Source organism: Sceloporus occidentalis, unplaced genomic scaffold (assembly GCF_023333645.1).
Source record: "Sceloporus occidentalis isolate IW3139 unplaced genomic scaffold, rSceOcc1.0.p SCAF_6, whole genome shotgun sequence".
In the NCBI taxonomy this organism is placed as follows: Eukaryota; Metazoa; Chordata; class Lepidosauria; order Squamata; family Phrynosomatidae; genus Sceloporus; species Sceloporus occidentalis.
This window is the reverse complement of record NW_028316986.1, coordinates 76113379-76140000: the sequence shown is the minus strand read 5'-3', so window position 1 is coordinate 76140000 and position 26622 is coordinate 76113379. Positions and strand designations below refer to the sequence as shown.

The following is a 26622-nucleotide window of genomic DNA, read 5'->3' as shown; positions in this document are numbered from 1 at the left end:
CCCTTTTCTGATAAACTCATATATAACTTGGTATAGTGCCTTCAGTTTCCCTCCCACTTGGAGAGCAGTAATATCATTGCAGTGAATTATTCTTTTAAATACATTTTTAAAGTACTGTACATTTTTGTCATTTTTATGTTATTAAAATATCTTGTGGCTACATAGCCATAGCTCCTTAGCATATTATTTGTGTTGTTTCTTCTTGAAGGCTTCCAGATGTTTGAAATACAACTGATTTTAAGACATGCTATCAAGGATATTTGGACAATCCCTTTAGAAGGACATGAAGTAAGTTTAATATTACAGCACCTAGTTGTGGGAATGCTGACTTGCTATAATAATCATAACAATAATAAAATTTTATTTGTATCCTGCCCCTCTGAGAACAATCGGGGCGGCTAACAAAGTTAAAAATACAGCACATATAAAATCCCTGGTGCCCTCCCCTCCTTAAAAAAGTATTAAATCCAATGCAGAATTTAAAAACAAACAAAAAAACATACAAGTTAAAAACTGACTAGAAGGTCAACAACATCACTCAGCAAACAATCAATGGGAGCAGCAGTATCTTATTCCCAGACATTTTTCTGAGGCCGAGTTCTCTATTCCGTATACCCGTTCTCCATCAGATACAAGCAAGCGAGCGGCAGACATAGGATGATGAGGAATATGATAAAAAGCCTCAGACATATCCAAGGAGATCTTATACATTCCTCGAGGGAGAAGACAGGACAAGGCCCAATGGTTTGGGCTCCAGTATCTCGGGAATTTGATTCGGTTCTTACCTCTCGAAAACTGAGAGAAGTCCACCACCAGTCTACTTTTCTCAGAATCTCTAGCATTTTTGTTAACAAGAAATAACTTCCCAGTGACACGATTAGGTATGCAAGAAGAGATGAAAACTCGCTGCTCCCCGACATCTTTAGGTCCTCCGTCAGCTCCTTTTTTACTGATTGATAATGTAGGATGCTGCGGTTCCCTTTTTGTGTCGGAATGGTTGATGTGTTCAAGGGAAGGTCTTGAAGAGCTTCTGAAGGTTCTAGGATCGACACATTGAAATATATAATCCTTGTTATCGATCCATTCTTGCCTGGCAATGTCATATTTATTTTTGGAGGAATTACATTGGCTGGTTTGATTCCTCCCTTCAGTAGCTGGTTGACTCTTTCCTTGCCATAGATGTCGAGACATTTTATCCAATGTTGATAAACGTCTCTTTTCATTGCCATTCTGTAGGACAGTTCTATTTGGTCGTATTCGGTGTAACATGGATTTTCTTTGTTTAAGCCTCTTATTTTTCCTCCCAGACATATTGCACAGTTCATATTCTCGGGAAGGTTTACTGAGGTTCTTGAGGGATTGAACAGTGTTACAGTCGAACAAGTTGCTGGACGAAGACAAGTTCCTTTGTATTTTGTTTGAGTTGCCGTGTATGCCGGACGTAGGCCCCAGCTAGGATTCTCTGGAGGAAACAGTTTTCGGGCTTCTGCTGAGTCACTGAAGGAGACGTTGGTGGTCTCTGATTCAGAAAAGCTCCGAAGCTTCTGTAAATTTTTATCAGTTCGATTGCGCCTTCTGCGGCTGCCTCCTGGTAGCCTCCGGTCCCCATGACTTTTGATGGTCTCCCAAGGATAAGGAGTACGTACAAAAGAAAATTCATGTGCATTCTCTCTCCTGTACAATGTTCCTGTCAAATACAACTGCTCCAAATAGTTTCTGATCTTTTTTCTATGTGGTTGCTCATTACCTACTTATCGATCAGAAATGCCTTGAGCAAGAGGCCTATATTTAACCCTTTTTGGCCAAAACCTAGCCGGTAATATATATTTCCATTTAGAAGATGGGATCTCATCTTTTATTTTTGGGTCCAAAAACGTAGATTTTAAATCAGGAATTTGCCAATCCGGATTGTATGGTTGATCCGGGTTTTGATACAATCCTGGCAATTTCCCCAAAACATGTTTCATTTTGTTTTCCCTTTGCAGGGGATTTGGACTTAGATCTCTTACGTGAAGAAGGGGATCTCCTGGACCTGGATATGTAGACTTGATTTAGTTTTGTAAACTTCTTCGGGTTTTCTGCGTCGAGAACGTCCTCGAGCTTGTGGAGGGTTTGCTGCAAGTCCTTGCGGTGTATCTCAGACAGCATCAAACACAGCTTCTATTTGGGGGGCAGTTCCCCTATATTTGGCAGGAGTGGCAATCCAAGTCCTTAATTTTGCCACATAAGTGAGTACGGGTCTTTCACCCCACATGAGACATGGCGTATTAAACCAGAGGATGCGTATGTTATCTTCCACAATCTTTGAAAATAGGGAGCCAGCAACTTAAAGATTAGCCGCTGCTAAAAACAAATCAGGCTCAACCAGGGCAGTTTGATTTGTGATAGTATGCCAGTGATCTCCAGGAGGAAGAGTCATCAAAGCTTTGGTGACAGCATTTTCTAAACCCCGAATCCAATCAATACCAGGTCTTTGTGAAAAAATGTCAGGTATTGAATGTGGTCTGATCAATTTCAGGTCAGGCCAATCTGCTTTTGCCGGGGGAGCTTCGGATACCCTACCTGTAGCAGCGGGTTGGGCTACCCCTGGAGCCTGAGCTAACACTTCTGCAACCTCTCTACTAAAAGGACTTAATTGTGGGGTTGTGGATCCTGGTCTATTTAAGGCAATGGAAACATTTGTAAAATAGTTCACCAACACTCCAAAAGAACCAGTGATTGGAGCTAGGATCCAGATCTCTCTATAAGCCTGAGTTAGAGAAGTTAAATGATCTTGTAAAAGTTCGCTCTCATCAGATTGTCTCATGTATTCATGAAAAGCATCATACGCTGTTTGGAGCAGTTCTAAAACCCCTGGGAAAAAGTCATTTGGCAAAAAACGCACAGTCTCTAAAGCATACCCACAGATTGTTGTATTCATTGCACAGCAGAGATAAACAAGAATTTTCTTCAATGGTACGCAGGTCTAATTCAGCATAAGCAACAGCAATTCGCGATGTAATCAATACAGACCATCAAGCTCCGAAGGAGAGGGGTGTAATCTTAGTGCATCGAAGGCACCCAGCCACTTTATAGAGAGGGGTGTAAGGCGGAATGTCGACATGGCATCCCCTGATTGGCCGTAGGCGGGACGGAGCGTCAGCAGGATTATCTTCAGATCTGACGTAGTAAATGTTTGTCTTGCTCAATATATCTTGAGCAATCATTGCAAAATGAACAGGTAGATCTTGAAGGTTAACATGACAAACATACATGCTATCGGAGAGGACAGCCTTGGGAGCAAAGTACAGAACAATCAATACAGTAATGAATAACTCTTGTAAATGAATGTCTCTTTGTTAAACATTATTGACATGCTTTTATGATTTCTGAAATCGAACAATCCTGCAGTATATAGAGTTGCATCCACTGCAAAGGATGGTTGAGGCCTTTTTACTTTTGGTGTTAAAATTTTTGGCCTTAAGTTTTTGATTACATGTTTCAATCAATGTATACATTCGAAAACATTCCATCTTGTTTTTTAGCTATAGCATTATACATTGTAATCAGAAAAGTCCATTTTAAATCGGAGAAACCTGCAAGAAAAGAAAAGGGTCCCACAACCCTTTGTAAAAATTTTCCAATCATACCATTCAGTGGTATGGATTTGATCAATTATGTCCAAGCATTTCTTTTTGTAGTCTTCAGACACTTTTAGACGTCTCATCGTGATCCATAGACCAAGAAATCGAATTTCAGGAACTGGTTCTGGTGTTGATTTGTCAAAGTTTATTCTGATGCCAAAACTTTGTAAATAGCTAATGATAGAAAGGCAGACGGAGCGAAGGTATTTAGGGTTTCTGTGAGCGAAGATGAAGTCATCCATATAAGAGAAAACAAAGACATTAAACAAGTCACGAAGGTGAGCTGCGAGGATGATAGTGAAGACAGTGAGGTTGAAAGGGCTGAGACCAACCCCCATAGGCGCTTTCCGCTTGCTACCTCCTGAGCCCCTTTCTATACCGTTGGACAGGTTTCTGTGTTTGGATTTTTGTGTCTAAACATTGAATCATGAATTCTGCTGAATCTTTGAGAGTATGTGAAAGTGATTCAGCTAGTGCATCCTTTGTAATTTTACATTTCTGAATCAAGGCCTTTGGGCCACTGGAGGCAAAACAAAATTAGCTCTGCTGTCCTTTGCTGTGATTTTATGCAGCCATGCAATACATGTATAAAAGTTGATAGGATGGCACCTGTCCATCCAATTTTTAATACAGTAAATGCACACTTCTTGTTTCTAATCAGGGATGTAGTCATGAATATCTGTTAAGAGGTTGTTTTTATTGTTCCTACCACATACCACTCTTTGAACATCTGCCTGTTCTAAAAAACAATTAATAATAATAAGTTTATTTGTAGCCCGCCTTTCCAGTGACCTGATCAAGGCGGCATACATACACAAGGAAAATATACAAAGTTAAAAACCGAGTTAAAAGACGAAGTCAAATACAAGGGGCAGGCAGTTGGGAAGTCAAAGTACAAATTCCAGGGTTGATGATAAAGGGTAAAGAATAAAAATATCATTTAGGGTGGAAAGGCTTGCAGGAAAAGATGTGTTTTCAAATTCTTCTTAAAGAGAACTAGGGATGCGGTGGAGCGGAGCTCAATAGGGAGATTATTCCAAGATTTAGGGGCAGCAACAGAAAAAGCCCTCTGTGTGGTCCCCGCATATCGCGTTTTTGGGACCTCCAGTAATTTCATCCCAGTTGACCTGAGTGTGCGGGGCGGATTGTATGGGGAGAGGAGGTCCTCTAAATACTCTGGGCCCAAGCCATTTAGGGCTTTATAGGTCAACACCAACACCTTGTATTGAGCCTGGAAGCGGATAGGCAGCCAATGAAGATCCTTCAAGATAGGTGTTATATGGTCAGACCTGGAACTACCAGCGACCAATCTCGCTGCCATATTTTGCACTAACTGTAGCTTCCGGGTTTGGTACAAGGGTTGCCCCATGTAGAGCGCATTGCAAAAATCCAATCGAGAGGTTACCAGTGCATGTACAACAGTTTCAAGGTCCCTACGGTCCAGGTAGGGACGCAGCTGGCGTATCAGCCGAAGCTGATAAGCGCTCCTGACCGTCGCATCCACCTGAGATGTCAACTGGAGCAAAGAGTCAAGGAGCACTCCCAAGCTGCGCACCGAGTCCTTCAAGGGGAGCGTGACCCCATTCAGGACCGGGTGACAGATCTCACCACCCAGGACCGGGGAACCTATCACCAGTACTTCCGTTTTCCCTGGATTCACACTGAGCTTGTTTTCCCTCATCCAGCCCATTACCAACTCCAGACAGGCATTTAGAGGAGAGATGCCATCCTTAGTTACTGCATCAGTCGGAGACACAGAGAAACATATCTGGGTGTCATCAGCGTACTGATAACACCGCGCCCCGTGTCTCCGGATGATCTCTCCCAGCGGTTTCATGTAAATGTTAAATAGCAAAGGGGACAAAATCGCTCCCTGAGGGACACCAGATGTAAGGGCCCTCTTATCGGAGCAACAGTCCCCCAGCTCCACCATCTGGAATCTACCCGAGAGGTAGGACCGGAACCACTGCAGAGCAGTGCCCCCGATACCCAGCTCCCTCAGGCGCTCCAGAAGGATACCATGGTCAATGGTATCGAAAGCCACTGAGATGTCCAAAAGCACTAACAGGGACACGCTTCCCCTGTCCATGCCCAGACGGAGATCATCAACTAAGGCGACCATGGCAGTCTCAACTCCATAGCCCGCTCGGAAGCCAGTTTGGCCATGTCCTTACCTGCGTTGCAAAGCCATCACAAAAATAAGATATCAAAATTTATTTTAAAGAGACAGTGAAGGAAGTAAACCAGAATGTATGTACATACTATTAAAAAACTTCATCAGTCTGTGAGTGTGAGCTCTTGAAACCTGTCTGCTTCTCTTTTCCTGTCTTATAAAGCACATCTGTTGACACTTTGTTAGATCCAGATATAAATTTGTTGAACATGGGTCCTACTTAAATTGGTAGGATATTAGATTGACAGTGTGCCAAGTTCTCTCTCTCTGTCTCTCTCTCTCTCTCTCACACACACACACACACTCACACTCACTCACTGTATATATACACAGAGAGAGAGGTTTCTGTACTGATTTCTTCCAGGTTCTGGTAAAAAAGATGGATCCACGCCAGCGTTGGCTTCTGGAGAACACTTCCTATGACTCTTGTCAAAAAGAGCAAATTCTTCTCTGTGCAAGAGGCTTTACCAATCTTTTCCAGACTCTTGTTAAAGCAAAAAAGGTAAATCCCAGTTCCCTTTTTAAAAACAAAACAAAAATATACACAGTGCACACAGTGCTTTTCTTACACAATAATAATCAGGCAAGCATTTAAGCCACTCATGACAGTAGACTGATGGTAGTAGGTGGGTGGTGGGAAAGGAACTGAAATTTATACATGAAATGATTCTGGAGCCATATATTAATAACAGTGTAAGAATTTTAAATACCAAGCTTGCTGGGTAGAATTCAAAGACATAATCATGTTAGTCTGGAATATCATTATGTAAAGGGGTCTTGTAACACCTTTGAGACTAAATGTGTGAAAGATATTGTAGCATGAGCTTTTATAGATTTGATCAACTTCCTCAGATACATGGAGTTAACTGGTACCCAGGAAGGACCTTTATAATCAGACTGTATAAATAGCCATCAAAATGCAAAACTTGTGGGTATGGTGGTGAGGTGACAAGTTCAGCATCCTGGCCTTTGGTTTGAACTTACCTTTAAGATCTTTAATTTTGTGGAAGAGATCTCTCATTTTTTCTTTTTTGTTATTGTCTTATATTTCTCTGCATTGATTATTATAGCAGTCCTCTTTATGCTGAACAGTTGCATTCATGATTCTGATTTTGTTCTTATCACCCTTTTGTTTTGCTTTTCTTCTTTCCTTTACTGCTGAAAGCATTTCCTCAATTATCTATTGCATTTTCTCTTTCTTTTTGCTCACCGAAAGTGTCTTGCACTCTTCCTTAATAATGTTCCTGGCTTTTAACCATGGTTCTTCAGGTTCCCTGTTGATTATGCTTAATAGTACAAATTTGTGTTAGCTGACATTATTATTATTATTATTATTATTATTAACCTTTATTTATAAAGCGCTGTAAATTTACACAGTGCTATACATACAATCTTTTTAATTGGACGGTTCCCTGCCCTCAGGCTTCTAAAAGGTGCCACAAGAGCTGTTTACTAGCTTACTGGGGTTATTATTCAGCTGTGTCAGCTGACATGTTAATGTTTTCAAACATGTTACATGGACTTGAATTTTATTGGGTTACATGTTGGAGCTGGCTTGACTGCAAGTGTATGTGCCATCTCCATTTTTCTGCATTTGGAAAACGAAGCTAAAATTGTTCTTTGCACTATATGTAAACCTTTTGCAGCCAAGGGGGTTTTCACACGTTTTAAACCTGGCAATCAGACAAACTCCTACAATATAAGTCTGGCAGAGGGTGTAGCTGTTCTGTCTCAGCAAGTTAGAACTACTGCTCAGTTTGTGTTGTGTGTTTTGCTTTTAGGGGCAAAGACTCTTTATTAAAATATGTTGCTGGCACTTATGGCCCAGTCCTTCTCTTAGCCTCTAAATAAAGGGTGCAACAATGTAGCATCAAGGATGGAACTGCAGTAGTTTGTTTGATGGTCTCGTAGTATCTTGCTTTTTTTCTGTCTCCGTAGCCACTAGTGGGACACAATATGCTGATGGATCTTCTACATCTACATGAGAAATTCTACAACCCCCTTCCTGGTAATGTCACTTCAAGCGCCAATAACATAGGGTATTTATTATATGTCCCATGGTGGTGATTAGTTGCCCTTAATTCTTAGATAATTCATTCTCATTCTTACCTCAAGGCAACTGCAGTTGGTTAAGGGGCCACTTTTCTGCTTCTGAGACCTTCCAGAAGCCACATGGACTGCCAAAAAAATCAGCTAACTAAAAATAAGTGACTGGTGGTCTATGTCCAGTTTTTTAAAAAGAGGTATTATTATAAGAGGAGGTCAGAAAAAAGACAATTCAAGGATTCTAGAGGAGTCAAGGGCCACAGAAAGAGCTTTTGGGTGTCCAATGTGGCCACAGGGCTACTTTTTGCCCAATCTGATTTAAGGAATAAATTCATTTTCAGTTTCTGGTCAGTTTTGTGGTACCTTAATGAATTGTATATTAACAAACTATATTTATTGTCTTCTCTCTCCCTGTCTTCCTCTTCTGCTTACATTCTCAGAAAACTATGAGGAGTTTAAAAAGAACATGCACACCCTGTTTCCTGTTCTCTTGGACACCAAAAACATTACAAAAGCCACCTGGAAGGTAACTTTCATTCTCTGCTTTGGCTAAGGAGCCTCTAACTCACTTTTCTCGCTTCTCTTACTATGCCAAAATGAAGACCCATAGCACAGTCATGCTGAGAGCCAGCCTGGTATAGTGATAAGAGCATTGGGCTAAGTGCAGACTAGGGTTTGAATCCCCGCTCAGCCATGGAAACCCACTGGGTGGCTTTGGGCAAGTCTCACTCTCTCAGCCTTAGAGGAAGGCAAAGGCAAATTCCCTTTGAACAAAACTTGCCAAGAAAACACTGGCATAGGTTTGTCTTAGGGCTGTCCTGAGTTGGAAATGACTTGAAGGCACACAAGAACAAAGCTCACTCATACAACCTGTGCTGTGTGTGAAGGAAGCCCAGAGTTTAAGTGAAGCAACCTCTCTTGATAAAGGATCCCAGTCAAAGGCTGGGCAAGGTTTTTGCATGAGACTATAGAAGGCAACTGCAAATTATAATAGACAATATGTGTCCAGATATATGGCTTCATATGCTTGCTTATGTTCAGTAACTGGTGACAGCAAAGTCTTTCTCACATGCAAATAGGGTGGGTGTCTTGTGAGTTACTTGCAACCCCAAGCTTTCTGCCATTTTCTAGTAGCAGATTCAGCAGCACAAATAAACAAAGCACATAGGGCCCTCGCATGTGCTGTTATGCGAGGAGGAAGAACTGATCTTGCAAAGCAATGGGGTACAGCACTTGATTTATTCCTCTGTGTGTGTTCCCTGTGAACCTTTGAAGCTGCACATCTGTTCTTTAAGTAATAGAGCAGTAACACGTTTCTAAACAGTTTTTCTTTGAGGAGCAGAGATCACAAAGATGTAGTGTTTGAAGAGAGTAGCACTTAATGCTTTTCTGTTCCTTTCTTTATCCATTAAATTTATGAACTGGTCACTCATTGTCTTGTTGCATGCAGGTAAAACATGTTGTAAACTCTTGGCTAAGACAATTGGATTCTTAACCATGGTTATCAAATTCAGTAGGAATTCTGAAGTGTGCATGTCACATTGCCTTCAATTTGACTGACATTTCTGGGCTTCTTTCAAATTGGATCAGAGGTGGAAAAAATGTGTTGACTTGTTAGAACTTTGTATGTTACAGACTGCCAGTCCTTGAATAGAGACTGCCAGGATCTCTGTTCATACTCATTCCAATTCCATTAACTGGCTTATGAAAGCTGTCCCTGTTTCATATTTTAGCATAGGGCCCAAACTCCATAGGCTCCCAGTATTTCCAGTGTAGCTGATAAATATGAGATGGAAATACCTCCAACTGAGGGGTTCTGAATTAATGGGCTGGGGGTGGGGAGTGGCATTAGCATCTCAGGAGACCTTGGAGAGCTACATCTCTCCCACCTCCTCTCCCTGAAAAAAATCAAAACTTTTTTTGACCCCAAATACTCCACACTTTCCTCCACAGGATATGGGAAGCATTTTCACCATGTTTTAACAGCAAATGATCACTTTCTATTTATTTCCTTTAAAAAAGGGTCTCTCCTGGGCCTAAAATGTCCAAGGGAGTTAAAATAAGGCAAAAATTTCCCCACACCCCCTAAAGGGCATGTCAGGGCTCCAAAAATGATCTCTGGTGCGCAAGTGGCCCATGTGCAACAGTTTGCCCACCCCTGGTTTAGAATTTACTCAGCAATGAAGAATACAATAATCCTGTATCTCTGAAGGGAATAAGAATGGAAAGGGCAAAGACAGAAGGACAGCCAAAAATACAAGAAGCCTCACCAGTTAGGCTGCACTAGAGCTGTTTATGATCTATGCCTGGCTTTTTACTCTCCGTTTTTCTTGTACAAGTCTTTAACACTTTCACATCCATGGGAACTGTAAGTCTTTTTTTTTCCCCTTTAAACAGAAATTTCAGTTTCCTCAAGCTTCTACTCTTTTGGAAGTTTATGAAGTGCTTTGCAGGTCAGCCACGTTTTTGAAACTCTTGGGTTTTCTCATTGTGTTTGTTTGCCTGAAAAAGAATGTCAACAGCTTTTTTGTTTCTTATTAATAGTCACATTTCATTCAACACTGGTTCAGTTTAGCCTTCCAGAATTGAAAAGCTGGTTTGCTATTGGATCCTATCCTCAAAACAGCTTGTCATTTAGATTAGAAGTAGGTGTCTCCAATTTAGCTTGACATTTGATGGAAGACCAGACTATGTGACATTTGCTTAACAGTTCAGTTTCTTCTTTTGAGTGAGGCAGCCCCTCATGCAGAAGATATCATAGGCCTGAAACACATGGGCAAAATGACGTGGCTTCAGGCTGTGTTGGGTGCATGGTGATTAGATCACGCATGCCCCGAATGCTGCCTGAAGCTGCACCAATGCCGTGCCATTGCAGAAGAACGGGGTCAAGGTGTGGATAGAATCTGCTCCTTCCAGCGGCCAGGTTCAAGACTGTGGCAGTGGCCCAAATTGGGACCAGGCATGTGTGATTGCCATGGTGCAAATGGCGCTGGACTGGCACGAGGCTGCTCCATCCATGCCATCTCTTTCAGGCCATAGTAAACTTAAGGAGCAGCAAATAGGCAAGTAATTTGTAGAATTCTATGATCTTGGGGAAATGTAATACTTTGGGCAAAACAAACAAACAAACGTCATTTAAATATGTTGTAAGCTGGCTTGAGTCCTGTAAATAACAACAACTTCATCATCTTAGAATGAAAAATAAGAAGTTTACAGAAATTATTTTTGGGTTAAAATTTAGCAAATAACAGAAAAAACAAATTAAATAGCATCTTAAGACTCTACCTTAAATATATTTTGAATGGCAGAATAGTTAACACAGAGATAATCATCATGTTGTTTAAAATATTTGACTTAGCTCATCTCATAGTTTTTTTGTGGGTTTTTCGGGCTATGTGGCCATGTTCTCACAAAAAACTGTGGATGCCAGCCATGAAAGCCTTTGACTTTACATTAGCTCTCCTGATCTAGTAGAAAAAACATAAGTCTGTCTTTTTGAATTTTATTATTTCAGTGCATAAACAGACAAGGAGGATTAATGACACTGTCACAAATAGAAAATAAGGCTGAAAACTGTCAATTGATATCTCTCAACAGTGCCATAAATACAACAAACCAGTCTTGTCCAGAGATCTTTCATTCAAGGAACTGCGTCAGATATGGTATGTCTAATTATGGAAACTAAACCTCTGGCTTCTGGTCAAAAACCAATATATCTAAGGTATATTCGATATACTGTATATACTCGACTATAAGTCGACCTCATGTATAAGTCGAGGGCAGGTTTTGGGGCCAAAATTATGGATTTTGATATGACCCATGGATAAGTCGAGGGTAAAACATAGGGGCATGTAACAAAGGATGTAAAGGATGATGCAAAGGAAAATGATCCAAAAGAACTTAGAAAAGTTTGGCAGGCATAACTGGATAGATGGGAGAGTAGAGGGGATCCATGCTTCTTTTTGGTGCTACCAGGATGGACTAAGCTTTTGTTTTTTATTCAGAGAAAGGGGATGGCTCCTTTTTTATATATATAAGAATTAAAGTGCAGTACTTACATTGACTCGTGGATAAGTCAACCCTGGTTTTTTGGGTCATTTTTTTGTCTAAAATTTCTAGACTTATACATGAGTATTTACAGTAGTTTGAATTCCATTTGAAGTCCTAAACTGCCCATTGAGACTAGTTACAAGCTAGGATTGGATGGAAAATTAAGCTCAACAAGTTTTACTGGTTTCATTGCGGGGTTACTGGTTTCATTGCAGGATGCATTCATATAAAGCTGTTGAAATGGGATATGCTTCTGTTCCTAGTAGAATACCTGTACTGAATATTTGTGTGGCTCTTTGTCCCCTTACTGCTTCTGGAAGCTCACAATACTGGCAGAATAGTTGGCCAAGTTAGTGATGAATCACTTCTGGGGCAGTTCCAGATTTTTCAGAGTTGTCTTATGATTCTGTTCTATCGGACTGTGGGAAAGGATGTCCAGTGCCTTGCAGAAATATTCACTCACCCATCCTTGACTTACCCACATTTTGTTGTGTTGACAACCTGGAACTGGGATGAATTTAATTGACATTGTTACCATTTGATGTACACAAGGGAGTTTAGCAGACAAGGGGAATTGGAAGTATAATCCGATGGCAATCTAAACGCAATCATGGGATTTCACATTATTACGTGATAACCCACTACACACAAATTCGGGCAATGGGAAGTTAGTCCGAACGCAATCATGGGGTTTCACGTTATTGCGTGATAGACTGCCACACGCAAATTCAGGCAATGGCATGCTATTTTTGGGCAATGGGGAGCCAGTTCGAATGCAATGTGTATTCACATAATTGCGCGAAACTAGCGACTTTAAGTGAATTCGTTCTGGCCCCACTTTCTTTTCATTCGAATTTAAGAGAAATTCCTCTCGTTTGATAAACTCCAAGGTAATCAATATGGTGAAGGTGCAAAATATTTTTATTATGGTATAAAAGTTAAGAAAACAAATAATGACTAGTATCTCTTGGTAACATGAGTAAGTAGTCATAAGTATTCACCACCCTGAATCAATACTTGGGAGAAGCATCTTTATTACAGCTGTGAGTCGTCTTGGGTAAGTCTTTTATCAGCTTTGCATGTGTGGATTCTGCAGTCTGAATTTTCAACAAAGCTGAAGACATTGTGGGCTAAATGCAATTGTTAGTCACAATTAGAGTGGATATATTGAATCAGTTGCTCTGTGATAAACCAAAACAGGTAAATTAGTACATTTAGTTAAGGCTAGTGATTGGATTTAGGCCTGTGAATCTGATTCAATAACATGTAGGTCATGAAGAGTCCCTTCCCAGTTCCTGTACATACAGTGCCTTATAGAATTATTCACACACACTAACACACACACACACACACTTTGCATTTTCCACATTTTGTTGCATTGCAGCCTGGAAGTGGAATGGATTTAATTGTCATTGCTGCATTTCATGTCTACCAGATATTCAGCAACCTGAATATTTATGTGGTTCTTTGCATGCAAAATGTTTTTGTTATGACATAAAAGTTAAGGAAACAGAAACAAACTAGCACTTCTTTGGTTCCTTAAGAATTCACCTCCTTAGCTGTGAGTTGCTTACTGTAAATAAGCTCTGATGCAACCCACTGCTCCAGAAGGCACTAAAGTAGTTGAATGGAGTCCCTCTGTGAATAGTCTCAAATAAAATACACCTGTTTCTAGAAAGCCCCAGAGATGCTGGAGCCTAATAATATAATCTGATGATATTGATTGGGCTTACTGTGTGTTGAGACTAATCTGCTCTGTGCATTCATGTTGGCTAGGAAAGAAATGGGATCATAAAGTGAAAAGGGAACATATTTCTTTAATTCTTCTGGTAGGAAAATGATTTGATCTCAAAGACCTTCTGTACACTATGGTGACTTTTTGCATTTTTTAAATTTTGTTCAACATTTGTCAGCCACAAAGAAGTGTCCCCATGAAGCAGCCTATGATGCATTCCTCTGCGGATCAGGTATTTATGAAATGTCTAGTTTATTTTACTCCTTTACATAGAACTTTTTGCTGATCTATGCTGTAATCTGAAGTGTTTGTTTGCCTGTTTATATTATATAAATCCATATCCTTGATCACAGAGTTCGCAACTTGGTGTATTATCTAACTGGACTAAAATGAAGACCATGGGGATGAAACAGATGGGCAGGAAAAAGTGGCTTGGAACCCTACCAACCACACCACCAGCTCCCAAGGCAGATGGAGTGCTCATGTCATGACCACATGATATGGCTTCAAGCCAGGAAGAAGCGGGGAAAAGCTGCTGCTTTTTGAATGGCTTTTCTCTGCATAAGGCGTCTAGAGGGTACTTTCCTACTGGCTTCAAGGCATGTGTCTTTTAAACGTCACACCTTCAAGTCAGCCTGAAAGCACCTCTTTTTGCCTGTCTGTTTAGCCCCCATAGTAAGGTTCTGAATCTGATTCATCAGTTTTAAGTACTGCTTGAGCAAATGCTTCAGGTCTCTCTCTATTATTATTATTGTTGTTGTTGTTATTATTATTATTATTATTATTATTATTATTATTATTATTTTGTCTTGAATGGAAACATATTTACCAGTTTGGACAAGATTTGATATTTAGATTTAGGTTGCTGTATTAAATATTTTCATGGAAATATGAGGCTGATCAACTAATTGTCTTTTCTCACAAGTCTGGTTTGGGTCTATTTTGCCTGGAATTGGTGTGAAACAAATGTTAACGACTATAGGTGCTGTCACTCCAACTTTCATTTCATTCAAACGGCAAGCAAACATATCAATATCAACCCAAGCTATAGCAGGTATATTTCCAGTTTTAATATATGGGATAGTCCATGTAATTTGTTGCCAATATCCAACTTGGAACCTCCAGAGAACTTTCAGGCATATTAGAAACCTCCTTTAGAATGTTTTGGAAAGTAAAACATCTGTGACAAAAGCTTTCAGAACACATGCTTCAGGTGTAACATCTATTATGGTGATGATGATGATCCTAAAAATACTGTACAGAGTTTAGCAAAACAAGAAAATCCCTGTCCTTCCAGGTAGATTTAACAGGAAGAAGGAAGTCCTTATATGTAGATATAATATGAACAGGGAAGAGAGGAAGAAAGCAACAAAATTCAAGTATGTTCTGTTCATAAAAATTACAGAATTAACCTTTGCAATTAAGAAGACATTCCTGAGTGACAGCCTGTTGGTTTTAGCTGGCCTAACTCAGTAGGGATTGCTGTTTGTCCTCTCCCTCCAACATACATAGCCAGTTAGTTCTGAAGTCCATATGTTATGAAAAGAAAAACATCACAGTTAGAAAAGGAGAGCTCTGTGTGCAGTAATTAGCAAATTGATGTTTCTTAATATGTATAGAATTTTGTCCCATTTTTATAGAGCCAGGTCTATCAAGTAATGAACCTATTTTCGTGTTCTCTGTCAGAAAACCAGTCCATTACATGATACTAAACCAAGCCCTCATAGTTTTCTCTTTGACGCTTTGTCCGATAGGTCTTTTCATCTTCGTGGTTTTTAAGCATTCTAGATGGTTGGATATAATTTCTTTTCATAAGCAGGGGAGGCGAGAGGACTACCTCAGAATTCTTTCAGGATCTTGTGAAGCCTTCTTGAACATAATTGGTCTGACCAACTAAATAAATCTTTTTGTTTCTTCCTGCATTCATAACTTGTAGTGTTATGCAGATGCCACTGTAGTTAGATTTTTGTTTAGAGGTGTTTTGAAACCATATTTCCTGTTTTTGTAGATCCACTAATAGAAAGGGAAACTATTCTGGTATTTCACCTACATACTCCACTGCTGCAGTTATCACAAGTCACTTTCCCTGTGTTGTTCTTTTTTTTCATAAAAAACCCCCAACTATTGACATAAACATGAATTTCTTTTTCTTTTAGTTCTTCTTAAAATTGCTCATTTGATCCTTTGCAACATTTCTTGGTAAGTGATAATTTTAAATTTTAACTGTCATTACATAGCTAACTGAAGGTCAGGTAAGTTTTTCTTGAAAGAATTTTTTTCAAGTTACAAGTTTGAAAATTGCAGTAATAAAATATTGCACATTCATACTAGGATTACAAACATAGCTAAAAGTTTGGCTGATTTTGAGACTTGGTGTATAGATGGTAGATGGATGGTAGTAATTTTGCTGAGAACAGAGTATATCTTAGTATCCATGGACTGAAAGTGAGAGCAGTCTCTGCTATCCTCTGCGAGCAGAAGCCAGTACTTTATCTCAGCTACAGGAAGCCAAGATCTGTTTTACTTTGCTACTTTTACTGCTGAAGGGTTCAGCATAAAAGCTGAGACAGTAGATGAATGGTTTGTTGTACCAAAATTTATCCTACATTTCTAGGCAACAGACTACTTTTCTGTTAGGATTTGTTTCTCACTTTCACATTAGGCTGTTTCCTTATATACTGAAAAACACTGATCTAAAAGACAGCCACATACAGTAAAGTAGAAAACAGCTAATGGGGAAGCATTGCATTCTGCACAGATTTATTATAATGGTAACAATTTAAATTCATATCTCACATTGTTGAAAACAGAGGTTACTATTGTTCTTTACAAGGACCTGTATACAAGCAACATGTTTTTGCTGTTTGCAAGAGGTATGCTGTACACCTATTATAACCAGGGTATATGGAGCACAAAAAGTGTTGTTGTTCAGATGAGGGTTGCCTTTGCCTTCCTCTGAGGCTGAGAGAGAGTGGGATTTGCCAAGGTCATCCAGTAGGTTTTGATGGCTGAGTGGAGATTCACACTCTGATCTCCAGAGTTGTAGTCCAGTGTTCAAACCAATACACCAAGCTGACTCTCTGCTGTATTTCTAGAATATGTCAAAGAAACAATTTGGGAGGGCAGAGGTTGAGATTTTTTCCAGAGGTTATAAAATTACAAGATGGGGTAAGCAACTGCCTAAGATAGAAGGGACATTCCACCAAGCCTATTTTTCTTTTTTTTAAAAAAACTAATTTTCCTGCTACTACAGTGTCCATGAGGCAACTTAGCTATGGTTTTCACACACCTTAGTGAAGCTGATACAAACATAACAATGGCCAACAGATAATTTAGTAGAATATTCAGATGATTTAGTATAATCTGAGTATAGACACATGTGAAGTTGAAAGTTTTCATGGCCAGTGCTCATAGCTTTTGTGGGTTTTCCAGGCTGTGTGGCCACCCAGGGTCAGGTGTTTCCCCACAGACAGTGGATTGCTAATTAAATAGACACATCCACCATGTATACCCTGAGGTCTTTTCATTCAACAACAGACCAACACACAGATTAACATGTAAATCACTTCCTCCCAACCAAGGGTCACACAAGTATATATACCCTACACACTTCCATGCCACCACCCTCTGAAGATGCCAGCCACAGATGCAGGCAAAGCGTCAGGAATGAATTCTTCCAGAATGTAGCCATATAGCCCTGAAAAACCTATAGACACTTAGTTTACAGCTAATATTTATTGCTCTAAAAGTTATAACTGTAAGGATACCTTTCTTTTCTTCAGGATGTCTGTCTAAAATCAGACTGCAGAAATGGAAGGACAAACTTTATTGGTATAACTACAGAAGGAAGGAAGGATCAATGAGAACACTGTTAACATGCGGACAATGATCTGTTGTTTTGCCTGTTCATTTATTTATGTACATGTCATATAATATATTTTATATCTGCCATTCAAGATAGTAATATAAGGCAGTTTACAGTAGATGTTAGTAAGATTATCACTTTTCACATTGCATATTGCCCATGTCTCATTTCTATTAAAAAGACTTTGCTGAACAACAAAATGTAGACATTTAAAGCCTAACCCGTGCCCCCCCCTAAAAAAAGTTAATTAAGACCTTACATCTTGACATTCCAGGTTTTTACTATATCCTTCCTTTCAAAACATTTTTCAAAATTCATTTCTTTTTCTTAAACTAGTGATCAAACAAAGACTGCCCAGTCTTTTCCCCAGTACCTTGATGTATTGTCTCCATATGTGAATCAGGTGAACCTTATCCGAGGTGGTGTTCAGAAAATTGTGAGTATGAAATGCAAAATGATTCTGACTAGCAGTTTGCAGGGAAGCTACTTCAATAGTCCATAAATTTTTAAGAAGCTGCTCTGTGGACAAGTTCTAAGAAAGAAAGGATGGGGAGTTGGATTTCTGTGAACCGCAACTGGCCTCTTAAATTTTCTCCTTTGGGGGGAGGTATCTCTTAACAGAGAGCCAAGCTGGGCATAGCCAGTGAGACAGATTTTTCCTCAACAGAATTTGTATCTCTTCAAAGAAGACACCTAGGGTCATCAGCAAAGGAAAGTTTAACTTTATTTATTTACTTTCTCAGAATTTTTCTGGCATGGATGACTCTACAAAACACCTCCCACTTCTAATAGCTAATGTGCATGGATGGCCAGGGGTGAATGAAGAGCAGATCCATCAAGAGTTAAGAATCTTCTGCAAGTTTGATGTGCGGTGGCTAAGAAGGAACCAGTTTCTCTTGCTGTCAAATAGATTTAGAGAGTATGTCATCAAAATCCTAATCCTGCCTTCGCAATTGTCGTTTTGTATAGTTGATATCCCTTGCTGTTTGTTGGACAAAGGAGGGTCTCACTTCCAAAACATCTAAATTCAAAGTGGCTTCAGCTCATGTGCTAGACAGTGGCTGTGTTTGCTCTGTCCTGTGTTGAGCTTATGCCTTTTCTCAGATTTCAAAGGTATTGCTGTTAACGTCAAATAATAATAAAGTTTTCCAGTGGAGTACATACATGGATTTGTAACCATTTTTAAAAAAAATTATTGCACCTGTGGATTTGGGGTTTCTTTTGTATGTTATCAAGTACCTCACTCTGGTTCTTAACATGAGGATTGTAGTATTGTTTACATGGTCCAGTCAGTCTGCTGTATCCAAGGATTCAACCATCCATGGCTTGAAACTATTAAAAGAAAAATATTCAGAAAAACCTTGATTTTGCCATTTTATATAAGGGACACATTTTATTACCCCATTGTATATAATGGGCTTGAGCATCCATAAATTTTGCTGTCCATGGAGGGTCCTGGTACTAAACCCCAGCAAATACCAAGGGCCCACTGTAAAACTAGTTACTGTTACATACCTACATGGCAAAATTGATTTTATTGTGCTCTCTGTTTTCATATGTGAATGGTAGCTGCATTTCGTGAGCAGTATCTATAGAAGACTTGCTCCATGCCACATAATATATGGATAATATTGTTGTTATTATTATTGTTGTTGTTTATTTATATAGCGCTGTAGATTTGCACAGCGCTGTACATAAAAACAATAAATATACAAGAGTAAACCTGCCTATGGTGTACAATCTAAGAAATAATAGGATAATACATATAAAATACATATCATATGTTGCTGCTCTGTGCTGAAATGGTCCCATAGTCTGTACACACGTCTTATTTTTCTCCTCTCTCATTGCTGTTAGGAAAAATCTACCTAGTTAACAAGAAAAATGCACCCATTGGAGGAGCAGTTCAAAGGAGAGGGGGAAGCTTTGAGAAAAAGTTACTCTAACATAACATTTGGTTCTTTGAAACTATTTGTATCAGCTGACAGAATTCTTTGTGTTTCTCTTTCTTTCTTTCTTTCTTTCTTTCTTTCTTTCTTTCTTTCTCTTTCTTTCTTTCAATTGTTGCAGTGTCAGGGTGGTGTTGGAAGAATATAAAAATCATCCCAACCTACAGATTTCCGTGTACCACCACTGGAGGCATTCCCCACAGGTGAACTGCTTCCTCAAGTAAGTAAGACTGACTTTACGTAAAAGCATACTTTATTACTAGAGTTTTGCAACATTTGTAAAGAGTAAACAGTAGCTGTCTGATTTAGGCCTGATTTAGGCAATACTTACCATCTCACTTTTTGGGGTTCCTCTCCGCTCAGTTTCCCATGAAACCAAATCAGGTAACTTCAGTCAGCAACTGTGGTGTGAAGGCTTATCTATGTATGATGCTGATACTTGCCTCTCCTCCATCACATGAGTTACTGTATTTTTGTCTCTGATGTTAGAAATTCTTAACAATACAGCACTAGTTTGCCTTGTTAAAAAAGATTGTTCCTAGACCGGTCTAGTCTGATTTTCTTCCCCTGCTTCATTGACAAAGTTACCCCCCACCCAAAAAAAAAAATATCTGAAAATATCCCTGTTTAATCTCATAAATCAGGAGGTGGGCCATTCATGGCCTTCCAGATGTTGGCCTGTAGTTTCCAAGAGCCAAAATTATTTTTATGCAGCTTGTGCATTCATGTTGGCATCAGGTTTTTTGTTTTTGTAAAATATGCTCCCAGATCCCATTGCTGCTGGAATAGTTCTCCTCTGAATTCAGTTGTCGACTGTCCCTAGCCTAGGTGGAACCTAATTCACCCAAAGTTCAAGAAGATGAAACCAAATGAGGAAGGAGAGACAAATTGAACATGTTTTAGCAGTTTTAACAGTTCACTAGCCATAACGGCATAAACAAGCTAAATTTATATCTATATTTATTTTCAGTAATTTAGGAGTGGAAACCAATAATTAAAAATAGGTAAGTGTTAAGAAAAAGTCACATATTCTGAGCAGGCAGTGGAAGAGATGTGCAATCTTGCTTGTTCTTTTGAAAGGTGATATAAACTTGAAGCAGGCAGAGAATAAAATGGTTATTCTGGAGTCTGGTGTTCTGAACAATCTTCTTTCTTTTCCAGAATTTGTGGCATTGTGGCTTCTTGGTCTCTCCTGGCCTTCTTGCTTGGAGGCTGTTCCAATTGTGTTGTGAAATAGACCATCTATAGGAAACAAGTTTTCTCCTTGCTGTTCTTGTCTTTCCCAGTCATCCCTATTATAAGTAAAATAATTTGGATTTTTGTCGTAGTCTCAAACCTTTATTTGTTTCCTAGGGTGGTAAGAGAATAGGAAGGGTGATAATTATCAAGCAGTGGATAGGGAAAGTGGAGAAACATCTCTCAAACTTTTGCTGGAAAACACTCGGTATCCAACCACCCCTGTTGCATCTTTATCAATGTGGAATGTTCCTCATGTTGCAGTTCATTGCCTTCCATCAGCTCTTCTGTGGAATCCTCTGTATTTTCATTGCACAACCAGTATTCCAGTGTGGTCAACAAAAAAGCAAAAAGCCACATGATCAAATGGGCTTGTAATGTAGGTCATAATATAGAATTATAGAACAATAATAATTTGAAACCATTAGAATGAGAATAAGATGTTTCTTAGGTGGAACTTGTCACCGCAAAAGTTAGCTAAGATGTACAGAAGGGTAAAGGTGTGCCGTTGGAAATGCTCACAATATGTAGGCTTATTTTATCATGGTGGACGTGCCCAAAAGTAAGAACATACTCGGTAGCAATACATAAAACAATAAGTGAAATATTAAAAATGGATATCACCTTGGCACCAGAAATTTTCCTCTTGGAAATGGTCAAAGATGAAGAAACTGAGAGAAAATATGGCAGATCTATTTTCTTTATGTTAACATGTGTTATGACAGTTTATGCTTGATTCTGGAAAAAACAAGATATACCAACAACAGCTCAATGGCTATCCAAACTAGCTATCCAAATGGCTATCCAAATGAGACAACAGAATATAGATGTTAAAAAGGGAATTTAGGAGGTAAAAAGGAAGAAGGTAAAGCAAATTAGATTTTTCCCATCCCCCCCCCCCCCCCATTTAAGATAGAATTGGACAGTTAAGCCCGATCATAGGATCATAAGAGTTGGAAGAAACCACAAGGGCCATTCACCCCAACCCTCTGACATGCAGGAGGAACACACTATCAAAGCACTCCGAAAAGAAGGCCATCTAGGTTCTGTTCATGTTGCCCTCAGTCATTCTTCCCATAAAAAGTCAGGTAACATCCTGGCTACTTTGAAAAACACTGTACCTCTGCTACTATGGTGGTAGAGGGTTAGAACAGTTTTAAAACACCCTAACTCCTGAAAGAGAAAAGAAGGGTAATTTAAAACACAGAATTTTAGTAAATTAAATCTTCCCATGCCAAATGCATGCATTATATTTTAAAGAAGAAAGTGGTACAGCAAATGCCACTGGTATGAAAACAGATCGATCCCCAAGGTCTTCATCTCAGCCTTGTCTCTGAACATTTATGGTTGAATGTGAATAAACATGCATAAGGCTGAGCTTCAATAGACAGAAGTGACAGATGTACATGGCCTTTCCATAAAATCTAAATGAAGCAAAATACTGTACATACCAACCTTCCCTCAAACATGTGCCCTCCAGATGCATTGGACCTCAACTTAAAGTACAGCTGGCTGTATGATTTGGAACACTGTAGTTCAGCACATCAGAAGGACAAGAATATGCACATGTCAGACAGCACGTGCCAGTTTTGTAAAGATTATATGTATGTATGTATGTATGTATGTAATGTATATCCTGCCTTTCTCTCAAAATGGGATCCAAGGCAGCTAGATAGATTAGTACCTCTGTCAAGGTAAGGTAACAAATAGGTTGCTGAAGGTATTAATGTGGAACCTAGTTATGCATTCCATATTTTGGAATTGGGGGCAAGTAAAAATGTCATATACTTGACAAAGCTTCAAAGCTATGCTGGCTGGTTTTTAGAGTATATCTTTCTTGTTAACTGCCATCAAATCAACTTCAATTTATGGGAACTCTAGGAATGAGAGACCAAGTCACCCCATCATCGCCTGCCCTGCTCAGGTCTTGCAGATTTAGAGCCATATCCTCCTTGATTGAATCTATCCATCTGGAATGGGGTCTTCCTCTTTCTTGTTGCTTTCTACAAGCCTTGTCATACTTAGAATCATAGAGTTGGAAGAGACCACAAGGGCCATCCAGTCCAACCCCTTTCTGCCATGAAGGAAATCCAAATCAAAGCATCCCCGACAGATGTCCATCCAGCCTCTGTTTAAAGATCTCTAAGGAAGGCAACTCCACCACACTCCGAGGGAGTGCGTTCCACTGTCGGACAGCCCTTACTGTCAGGAAATTCCTCCTAATGTTGAGGTGGAATCTCTTTTCCTGTAGCTTGCATCCATTGTTCCGGGTCCTGTTCTCTGGAGCAGCAGAAAACAAGCTTGTTCCCTCCTCAATATGACATCCCTTCCAATATTTAAACAGGGCTATCATATCACCTCTCAATCTTCTCTTCTCCAGGCTAAACATCCCCAGCTCCCTGAGTCGTTCCTCATAGGGCATGGTTTCCAGACCCTTCACCATTTCAGTCGCCCTCCTTTGGACACGCTCCAGTTTCTCAATGTCCTTTTTTAATTGTGGTGCCCAGAACTGGACACAATATTCCAGGTGGGGCCTGACCAGAGCAGAATACAGTGGCACTATTACTTCTCTTGATCTAGACACTATACTTTTATTGATACTTTACTTCATGAATCCCACAGAGAAATGGGATTTTAAAAGTAGAAATGGCCCCCTCCCCCAATTGTAGGATGTTTTTAGACATGCTTGCACCAAAGAGCAATAATGTGAAAATAAAGGAAACGGAAAGTTGTCAAAAATGACACCTTTTTACTTTTGGAAGTTCCTGAAAGTAAAAAAGTGTCAGTTTTGTCAACTTTCTGTTCACTTTATTTTCATGTTACTGCTTTTGGAAGAAACATAGTCTGAAAAACATCCTGTATTTGCTGTTTTTTCTACTTTTAAAACCCATTTCTGCCTGAGATTCATCTAGTGTGATAAGATCCGGACCTTACTAAGCATTATTCTTTTTTCTAGTGAGTCATGACTTCTAATAATATGTATAATAAGTATGACAGCCTCAGTTAGCCACCTTGGCTTCTAGAGAGTGGCCTAAGCTCCTCTTTTACATTAAAAGTGAGGGTCTTACACACAATAAAATGTTAGAGAGCCATTGGGCTAATGGGGGCTAGGATGAACAACCACATGAAAAAATGATTGAAGATTACTCTCAATGGGAGAACAGTCTGAGAAAGAAGGAACTTGATGTAGTTATCACGAGTAGTTTCTGTTGCTGAGACATGTGGTGTTGTATCTTAACTGAAATCTTGGGGTACAATTGAGCACTGGGTTAGGCACTCACTTCAACCTTTGGCTTTCAGTGGGTCTGTGAATTTTCCAGTTTTGGTAACTATGGCCCAATCTAGACTGGCCTTTGCGGCGCCCCCATCACGTGCTAGGGGTTGGTCGAGGGCACACTGCCCATTTTGGCCTCACCCCTAGCATGTGATGGGGGCGTCAAAATGGTGGTGCCCTGTACACACGGGCGTTGCCATTTTGATGCGACGGACGCTTAGCATCCACACATTCCAGCGTCATAAGGACGTCACAAGTGTGCCATTGGTGCACTGCAGTATCTTTGTGGCGCCGCAAAAAGCAGGTCCTTTTTGCTGCGTGAGGGAGATGTGCAGTTTGTCTGCTGCAGCTCCCTTGCACAGCAAAACCAGGCACCGGCAGACCGCCCTTTTTCTGCTTAACAGACGAAACTGTTTCTGAGCTGTTACAAGGAAAGAAAAGAGAAGCAAAATGCACTGTCCTATACTGTGTAGTTTTAGGTAGGCCTGAGCAAACTGAACTAAATAGAACACAGCATACCTGATTTGAGCATGACCCACTACATTAAAATAATTAAAATAAATAAATAATACAGATGAACTACCAGTCTTATTTCTCTGTAACAAGAGCATTTGTTCATGATCTGCCTCTAGGTTTGTAGTCATGATTAGTCCCTCTGTATCAAGTTGCGATCAAGCAAAAACAAGCTTTTAAGTATTACTTTCCAGTCCTCACCCCTCCACCAACATGTCTAAGAAGCTATTCCCTTCTTCTGGATGCATTAATGGAATTATAGACTCTTAGTTCTCATCCATGGGTGGGGGCAAGGAATTTTATATTGACATTTTCCCCAAGATCTGGTCCTCTGCTTCTCCACGCCAATATAAAATTGATATCAGAAGTGCTGTTTAGAGCATGTAGCTGTAAGGATGCCCCAGTATGTGAAACTAACCTTACCATATAAGATCTGGGAGGCTCAGCATGGGGGAGCTAAAGATCACATAGCCAGGGTAGATAGATCAAGATCGGAATCTGTTTAATGCCTTTGCTGATAGGAGTGATGGTGGACAATAGACCTTGGGGTTGCAGGTCAACAGAAATCCAAGCACACGTCCCTCTGGAACGATACTTCTTTGTCCAAGGACATTTGCACTGATTGTGCAGCCGTTCACAACTTCCATTTCCATTCTTCCCACCTGGAAGCCATCCCAAATTCTGTCTCAGGACAGGTTTTGCACAATAAATATGCCTGTTTCGTCACCTCCAATTTGGTCTCATACTCTGTCCATATCTCACTTGACTCCACAGCATAGCTTGCCCCGTAACGATCCTAAGGCTGCTTGCTATTTCCACTTCACAGCATCCCAGGTCAGGAATTGGTACAGTATTTTCCTCTGCAGCCCTATTAGTTGCTATCTACTATATTTTTTGCATAGTTAGTTCTTGAATGTGAGCACAAGTGAGAGTCTTCGTGTGATGACTGATTACCTCTTGATTCATAAATAAAACTATTTGAACTAGCACTCAGAACGGGTATACACAGGCTTGATCCCTGCTTTAGTTGCCTGAGCCCTCTCAGCTGCTGTCGTTGGAGCTAATAAAATTCCCCTATTTGAATATTAATTGAGGGTGCCCTCTTGGGACCCTAGCATTTTTGGTAACAATCATTTCTTTCATGCTCAGTAGTTAAGACATCTAGTTAGTTAGACTAACTCAGTAGTTAGACAACTGAAGTTGGTGGGAGTTGTAATAAAAAAAATATGGAGGGCACCAAGTTGGGGAAGTCTAGTTAGACATCTAGACTTCCCCAACTTGCTGCCCTCCATATTTTTTTATTACAACTCCTACCAACTTCCATCAGCATGGCTAATGGCTAGGAATGCTGGCAATTTGGCACACCAAAATATATGGAGGGCACCTAGTTGGAGAAGGCCAGTTAAGACAGGATATGGGCTATCTACAAGCATTTTGCTGATTAAGGTTTGGATGTTTTTCATTTAAAGCTTCTTTAATCATGGGAGCTTGTTTCACTGCACAGAAAGTCTGATGCTGAGCTGATCTGTCTTAACTTTCTCTCAAGAGGAGCTAATCTACAACACATTTCTTCAGCCAAGTGTCTTTCTGATGCTTTCAGCTAGACCTGGCCATTACCCTTGCTGGCTGGAACTGATGGAAGTTTCACTCCAAAAGATCCAGAAGACACCAGCTTGGAAAAAGGCTATTTTCGTCAAAAGGCTGATGGAGATAAAGCTATGTGTCTCCCACAAGGCCAGAGAAATAGCAGAAGCACTGCAGTAGTGGTTTGGTTGCCAAGAACTCCTTGTTAAAGAGTACACCAGAGATAAGCAACACTGTTGGTACAGAATAGATATGGTGCTAACCACTAAACAGACACATGCTGATTGCTAATTGTACTTTCTCATACTACGTAAACTTTTTTGATTTTTAAGGCATCTAAAGTCCTGGATAGTAACTGCTAGTTACTGTCAACGGTCCTGTCCTAGATGGACCACCTTCCAGCACTAGCTTCTTATGTTCCTAAATGTGCTTTAATGCACTGCTTTCAAAGTGGTGTTTCATGGACTTGTGTCTGTCCCTTGAGTCTTGGAAAGAGACAAAAGTAGCCAACGAGCACAATATGGTACCGGTCCTTTCAATTTCAGGATTCTTGATAAGGGAGACTCAACCTATA

General features: G+C 39.9%; 1 protein-coding gene across 6 annotated transcripts in view; it reads left to right on the top strand.

The window, feature by feature from the left end:
• The window catches only part of PNLDC1 (PARN like ribonuclease domain containing exonuclease 1), a 32913-nt gene extending 12173 nt beyond the window's left edge, over window positions 1-20740 (top strand). For 4 of the 6 annotated variants that reach the window (XM_089530100.1, XM_089530098.1, XM_089530101.1 and 1 more), the window contains 12 exons: window positions 209-288; window positions 6161-6298; window positions 7735-7804; window positions 8283-8368; window positions 10240-10295; window positions 11440-11504; window positions 13806-13859; window positions 15784-15826; window positions 17829-17928; window positions 18236-18411; window positions 19563-19661; window positions 20603-20740. In XM_089530100.1, the coding sequence (XP_089386226.1) occupies window positions 209-288; window positions 6161-6298; window positions 7735-7804; window positions 8283-8368; window positions 10240-10295; window positions 11440-11504; window positions 13806-13859; window positions 15784-15826; window positions 17829-17928; window positions 18236-18411; window positions 19563-19661; window positions 20603-20678 (1043 nt within the window). In that variant the 3' untranslated portion in view covers window positions 20679-20740. Of the gene's footprint in view, window positions 1-208; window positions 289-6160; window positions 6299-7734; window positions 7805-8282; window positions 8369-10239; window positions 10296-11439; window positions 11505-13805; window positions 13860-15783; window positions 15827-17828; window positions 17929-18235; window positions 18412-19562; window positions 19662-20411; window positions 20446-20602 lie in introns of all 6 variants that reach the window. The other 2 variants (XM_089530099.1, XM_089530102.1) reach the window with 2 other exon arrangements.
• The last annotated feature ends 5882 nt before the right edge of the window (window positions 20741-26622 follow it).